We start from the raw sequence: 7,244 nt of genomic DNA on the forward strand, positions 1-7,244 counted from the left end.
CGGCTCTGTGCCTGCCTGCCGCCCTCGGCTCCTCCCGAGGGGGTGTGCTGGTGCGCTTTTCCATGCAAAACCCATGCAGACAGCCCCGTCCCTTTACACCAGATTATTCATGGCTGGGAAGCTTTTCTGTTAAAGATATAAAAGCTATGCATGCAAGTCGTGTTATATTTACTCTTCAGAAATCATCTCCATATCGTTCAAGTGCTGTGGAGCAGGTACTCTGGCTGAGGGAAGGTTTTTCCTGCTCTTCAAGCATATTTATTGCTTTGATACCTTTTATGTAGTCTAATGATCCTAAGCTAATCTTCAAACCCAGGAGCTATAGCCGTAGATAGGAAGTGTGCTGGAGAATTACTAGACTGATAGGCCGTATACATGGTTTTGTAAAACAGCAGGAGGCTTTTAAAGTTTCTGTTGCACAGGTGACCTTGAAATTGCAATACTGACCTCTGTGTGTGTTCTTGGTTTAGTACTGAAAATGGGAGATATTGAGAAGGGCAAGAAGATCTTTGTCCAGAAATGTTCCCAGTGCCATACAGTTGAAAAGGGAGGCAAGCACAAGACTGGACCCAACCTGAATGGCCTATTTGGACGCAAGACTGGACAAGCTGAGGGCTTCTCTTACACGGATGCTAATAAGAATAAAGGTAAACTTAAAGCTGGTCTTATGAGTTCCTAGGGACAAAAATACTCTGTTCTCAGTGATAGTTCTAGATGTACTGAAATGTGCCAAAAAGTAAAATTGTCTTTTTTTCTTCTCTCTAGGTATCACCTGGGGTGAGGATACTCTGATGGAGTATTTGGAAAATCCAAAGAAGTATATCCCAGGAACAAAGATGATTTTTGCGGGTATTAAGAAGAAGTCTGAGAGAGCAGACTTAATAGCATACCTCAAAGATGCCACTTCAAAGTAAAAGTTATCTGCTGCCTTATTTATTTCACAAAGGAGATGGCAATGGAAATGTCTGTGATGAGATTGGTTTTTAAACTTTCTATTTTTACATGTACTGTGTCTAACCTTAAAATCTGTCTCACCCATCAGATAACGTTGCTCATGGTGGGTCACTGGAGTACACGCTTGTTTGGCAGCCATTAACTTAATGGAAACTATGTAATTGGGTTGATTTAAATGACTATAATGTTCAGTCATACTTGATCAGAGAATTAAAAAAGAAAAAAAAACCAAAAAACATTTCCTGCCTCTTCATTGTTTTAAAAAAAAAAAGTACAAATAATCAAATGAGTAATTGTCAACAGCATAATAGCTTTGACAGCCCAGCTCTTCCAGATTAAAAAGCAGGGTGGTTTTTGGCATCTTCTACTATACATTTTCTGTTGTATTATTTTAAAGATTTAGAAAAAATAAAACAATTACAAAGGCTAAAGAAACTCCAAATAATATTTTTCTAAATTTAATCAGTGCTAGGTGTTGTGATATATATTAATCTGTCTAAAGCTTGCAATAAGAATGCGTTTCATCTGACTTGAGGTACTATCTGTGAAATAGCAGTTGTGCCTAGCCACTTTTATCTAAGGGAAGCATGTTACCTAACTTACCCAGTCCTTGACAGCTGCATGCACCAGTAGTGTAATTCCCTTTCAGAAACATCTTCATTTTTTTTAAGTGTTCTGGAACCCCTTTGTTCAGTAAATCTGCTGAAAACAGACATTCTTGGTGTAATGAGTAGAACAGAAAAACCTCCTGTCCTGGAAATATAAGTGCTAAAGACGAAGCTGAGAGTTACTAAATCTTCTTAATTCAATGGAAGCATTCACCTATCTGCTGTTACAGGTAATTTCAGATGAAGGGGTATGGGAACGAATGTCAAGGTAGACTAAAAGGAAACAGTCTTCCTCTGTGCCTGGCCATACCCAATGTTACTACTTCTGAAGGTTCTGTTTCGCACAGTGTAAAGCGGTATTTTTAATGTTTTAACTGCATTTTTTTCATACTAAGTGAATTGTTCAGGTGAATGTATTTACTGTGTACCAACAGTAAGGCATAACTCAGAGCAATCAATACTGTAAATTAAAAAAATTAAAAGTCTTGTTTGCTGTATGTGTCTGAAATTAAGTGGAAAAACCAGTGGGAATGTAGAGAAAAGTTGGGCATCCAGCTTTACATCATTAGGAAACAAGACAAGCAAAAGCTCATCATGAAAAACAGTAAATGCTAATAGAGTTGGTCCGAGAAGTGCTTATGTGTGTGGTGAAGTTAGAAAGTATTTTGGACTAGAACTAACAAAGCCAAGCTCTTCCACTAGCATTCTTTTTAACAGCATCTTTGCTGTGTTTCCTGAGTGGGACAGGGGAGAAAATTCAAATTAGCTTGAAAGCTATAGCTGAGCTATAGGGTTGGCTGACTTACGTCAACTAAAGTAGTATGCTTAATGACTGAGTTGCAAAAGCCTGTTAGTCAGAACTAATGAGTGAAAAGAATCAAGATTGCTAGAAAGTTGTCTCAGTGGTTGCTACCATATGTTTTGTGACTTTTTTTTCCAACTAACTGTGCAAGCAGCAGTTCCTGCAAATAGAAAAGCAGACTTAATACTAACCAACAGCAGCTTTGTTACTCAAAGCTTGTTAAGAGATACCTTCAAGTTGTAGTAGCTAGTGGCTGTTCTAATTTTCAGAAATTATGCTTGTTATAGCACCTTTATGGCTATGGAGAACTTAGCTTTCACTATGCCAAAATTCTGATATAGTCATCGTAGATACAGAATGCAGTCTTTTGAAATTATTATGGTGAATTGCACGGAGAGAGCTGTGACACTTTCTGTTCTGTCAGCGCCCTTAGGAGATGATGGAAAACTTGTCATCTCCAAGCTGCTCTTCTTCCCTAGTTGAGCTGCAGAGGAAATGGACTGTAGAGAAGAGGACTTTGCAGTAAGGTGGCATTCAATTCTGCACAGGCAACAGTTTGCAAAAAGTAAGTTATCCATCATCAGAAAAACTCTCTCGGGAGAAAGCAGAGTGGTCCTTTGTCCAAAGTAAATAGGAGACGGAATTTAGCTTGGCTTGTTCTGTCTGTGTACCTCAGAGACCTTGGTACAAAGGTAGGTGCAGCTTATACATAGCACTGAAGATGAGGAAATTGAACTTTTTAATTCTAGACTGGGGATGTGTCCTTGCTTACATTTTAGGGAAAGGACCCTTCTGACCTTTAAAATTTCATCTGTCTCTCTATGTATGCAGCCCTAGACAGCAACAGCTTATAAGATTTGTTGTAGTAGATAAACACCAGCCATTTTCCATTGGACAAACACAATACTGTAGCATTTTCTACTAGTGGATTAGCAAAGTAAGAATATTGAAATGGAAAAAGGTTATCACTTGGTGAGATAAGCGTCAATGCAAGTGCCTGGACAGGTTTTTTGGAGGGTGGGAGGGAGGCATCTATATTGGTTGTGAAATCAAGCTTTAGTTCTTGGATTTCTAGTTTTACAGAATTTACCTTTTACAGGTTTGCCTTTGTTTATGAAGTATCAAGTTTAGTGTCTTCCTCCTGATAGTGATATCAGTCCAGACGTTTGGTATTTCAGTACTTCCTTTATAGTTCCAAATTAGGGAATCAAGGCTCCATTGCCAAACATTGCACCATCCCATAAAAATGGTTCTTGGCTATGAGTACAGATTTGATGGGGCATGCCTTTAAAACTGATCTTGAAATATTTTCACGTGTAATTATGCAAATGCATGAAGATTGTCAATGTCAATAATGACTGGAAAAAAGGTAAAATTCAAAAGTACACTTTTTCACAGTATGACTTTCAAAATCAAAATGAAACAGGTGGGATACTTTTAAAATTATAGAAGTTATTATTTATGCATTCCAGTGAAATTTAGTGATACAGAAGCTCTTTCTTATTTAGTCTTAATTCAAGTGTAATCACTCTACAAACAGCTGCATTTGGGAAAGTTCCATTCATAGCCTTCCATGCAATTGTAGTTACCGCTGCAGATGAAGGTCTGTTCATTTGAATAAATGTAGTTTTTTTGTGGGATTATATACTACTTCCCTTTTTTGGTGTAAAATACAGTATCGATGATACAAAACAAATGTGGTGCATTGTACTCTTGGGTTGGGGGGGGAGAAAACCAGCTAATAGTAAGAACTATCAGATACTCTAGTCTCATGTATATCAAAGGCCACTTGAGTGCACACATTTACCTCTGTAGTAAGCCTTGTCATTTGCCGTTATCTGAAACACATCCTAAAAACTCTTCCAGAGCCAAAGCCAACAGAAGTCTCTGTGTTACTGCATATAGGACGAGTTGAACCATTTCAAACTGATGTCCCGAACACCAGGTTATTCTGGGAGGGGAGCAGCCCAGAACTAGCAGTAGGAACTGGTAACCCAGGGGAAGGGTGTGAAATGCTGACTTTTTCCAGCACTGTAGTGGCTGAGTCAGGACTCCAGGTAGGTACCGCCATCTGCTCACGATTCAGAGCTCGCATGCAAGTACTTGCATGTTTTTTTCCAGGATCGTTCTTTTGATCTGAAATACAGAAAATATGATGGTCACCTTTTGAATAGTTAGTTTCTGGTGAGAGATCTCCCAGGAGGCACGGATGACATGTTTGCTTCTGTGACAGGATACAGATTTACATCCCCAAATGGCCAGAAGCCTGCATTAACCACCACACTGAGTGTGTGTGCTGGGAAGAAGATGCTTTATACCTCTGCTGGGGCTGTCATTATGCAAAAAGAGAGCCAGAAAGAAAATGAGCAAAGAAGGAGCTAACTATAGCATAGTGTTCAAAACACATGCCTTGGAGCAGGGGAGAAGGTGTGTTCTTTCCAGGTTGTTTATGCATTTAATTTTAAACAGTCTTGGATAAAAATAAACCTGGCAGTGGAGATCAGAAGTCATTACTCTGCTGGTTTTACATCTCATTAATGCTGTTCACTGCAGCTTGCTCAGGCAATGTGAGCGCCTGCTTTGTTCCTTGCAGAATCACCCACTCTCCAGACGCATCTTCCCCTTCCTCATTCTCCATGTGTTAAAACATAGTTTTGTATGTCAGACTGTGCTGTCTCTGTCTTGCCACACTGCCAGTCTTTGGTCATAAGCACTCAAAAGCTGTTGACGGAAACATGGAGTAGTGTTCTCATCCTTACAGTAATCTGCAGAAATTCACTGCTGACATCCCCATTCAGTTGTGACTGGTGACAATTTCTTTTTAAGATGTTCTTAATCTACATGGCATTGCCTTTTATTGATCTTTCTTAATTCTAAATTTTTAACAGAGCTAAGTAAAGCGGGTAGAGTTTTATGTGACTTTCACCTGCAGTATGTCTCATGTTTGGTTTTTTTTGTTTACTGTGAGATGCAGCATGGTGTGAGCACTCCCTGATACGTAGTGCTTCCAGACAAGTAGGAAAAATGCACCACATGCACTGAATTTTAAAAATGTCATTGGTGTCACCTACATGTCACTGGTAGCCTCAAGAATCTGGTGCTCTTACCCAGGTTTCATTGCAGGAATGTGCCTGCGCCGACTGTAACCAGCCTTTCCCTGGAAGCATTTCTCACATTTCTCCTTCCACTGCTGATTCATTGTTTGGAGAACAGAGGGGAATGGAAATCAGACTTCTTCATGTCTTACCATGTTTCCTATCAGACTCTGTCATTTTATTTCCAATTATTCTGTCAGTTTACCTGTTCCTGATATTAGAGCTGGAGTTTTTCCAGTCCTATTTTTAAAGGAAAGGTGCCACATTTTCAATTTCACAATTTTTTGCCATAGTGAATGATTTTAATTCTCATGTACAGAGGATCACCCATTAGCTCATCCATCTGCTTTTCCTCTTCTTTATTTTATGTGTTACTGTTACAATTTATACTTCTTTTGTATTGGCTGAACTGCAGGCAGCTTCTTTACTCAAATGTGCTTTTTACACATTTCTTAACTCTGTAGTGGACTGTTTTTTAAAGTTTCTGGGTAATGACTTTACTTGAAAAATCCTTCTTTCATTGCTTTTTTAAGTGTCTCAAGTCTTTTTTATTCACTGAAAAGCATTCCTTTTTTAACTATCCCTCACACAATGACATTATATTTAATTATTTTGTATACATCACTGTTTTGGACCCAGCTATTCTTATGTATTGAACAAGGATTGTGTCCTTTCCATGGATACCTGAGAAATAATCTTTTCTTGTGAACCTCAGAAACACGCTTCCAAAAAGCAATCATGGTAAGTGCTGAGAAACTTCTGTAACCGGCAACTAATTGATCAGTTTATTACTTACACCAGATGAACGGGAGGGGGAGCCAATGTACTAAAAAGCTGCAGAAGAACTATGCACTTGAAGGTAATTTTGGACAAGCCTTGGGCAGTTTGAAAGACGAAGTTCATTTGTACAAAAAGCAGTTTTACTGCAAGTGCTCAGCAAAAAGCGCTGGAGGTGATTAGTTCAGCTGAATGCATTGAAATGTCTGCAATAAGTTTAGGGTCTTCTGAATTCTTAAACTGATTGACGTTTCGTATTTCATCAGGCTAGCTCAAGTTTGAAATAGCCTGTATTAGATTTCAACCTATTCAAATGGTAGAAGATGCAGTTAGAAAGCAAAATGTTTCTGACTACTCAAAGAATCTTAATCAAGAGTGACAATCTCTAATGCATACTCTGGCTTTGTTCCTACTGTGGAGCTAACAGGGATATCATCAGTTGAAGTATTAAGCTTGAAATGAACACACAGATTATAATATAGTTTCTCCACTAGCAGTTAGGTAGGAACATGATGACCTTTGTTAGTAAAAATGCACTTTAATTCTGTTTTATGGACGTTGTTTGATGATAGACTCACATTACCCTGAAAATAATGACAAGTTTTATAATACAAGTATAACTAAATACTAGCACTGTTACTATTTAAGGTCCTAGGAAAACTTGTTGCAACATTGAGTCAGAGATTTACTGAGCTGGGATATTTCTCATAGGGATATCAATTTTAATTTAACTATCAGAATGGCTTTTCTGGCACACATCTGAACATGAAGCCTTTGCAACTCTTCAAAAGACCCTGTTGCCTTTCCTTTTATCAGTCCATGGTCTATGTGTGTGTTGCAAGTGAAACTTTTTTTTCAGTGCCTAACTATCAGGAGCAGTGTGATCAGACATTAAAAATTTAGCTCATGTGTGTTTGCTGTCACTCTGAATTCTCAGAAAGATGACATCTCTCTCTGTACCAGCATGCAATGACACATCAGAAGCAACTCCCCACAGAAAGAAGCAAT

The 7,244-nt window shown here is 38.6% G+C and overlaps 1 protein-coding gene across 1 annotated transcript; it reads left to right on the plus strand.

The window, feature by feature from the left end:
• The first annotated feature begins 367 nt into the window (after window positions 1-367).
• LOC104126145 (cytochrome c) lies at window positions 368-1,225 on the plus strand. The gene is made up of 2 exons (XM_009638661.2): window positions 368-647; window positions 766-1,225. The coding sequence occupies exons 1-2, from the start codon at window positions 479-481 to the stop codon at window positions 912-914; spliced, it is 318 nt and encodes a 105-aa protein (XP_009636956.1). The 5' UTR covers window positions 368-478; the 3' UTR covers window positions 915-1,225.
• The last annotated feature ends 6,019 nt before the right edge of the window (window positions 1,226-7,244 follow it).

The sequence above is a fragment of the Egretta garzetta genome, unplaced genomic scaffold (assembly GCF_000687185.1).
Source record: "Egretta garzetta isolate BGI_Z169 unplaced genomic scaffold, ASM68718v1 scaffold94, whole genome shotgun sequence".
Taxonomy (NCBI): domain Eukaryota; kingdom Metazoa; phylum Chordata; class Aves; order Pelecaniformes; family Ardeidae; genus Egretta; species Egretta garzetta.

Coding starts and splice junctions, on each gene's coding strand:
- LOC104126145 (XM_009638661.2), top strand. CDS start 479: ATGGGAGATATTGAGAAGGGCAAGAAGATCTTTGTCCAGAAATGTTCC. Junction 648..765: donor GGATGCTAATAAGAATAAAG/GTAAACTTAAAG, acceptor TCTTCTCTCTAG/GTATCACCTGGGGTGAGGAT.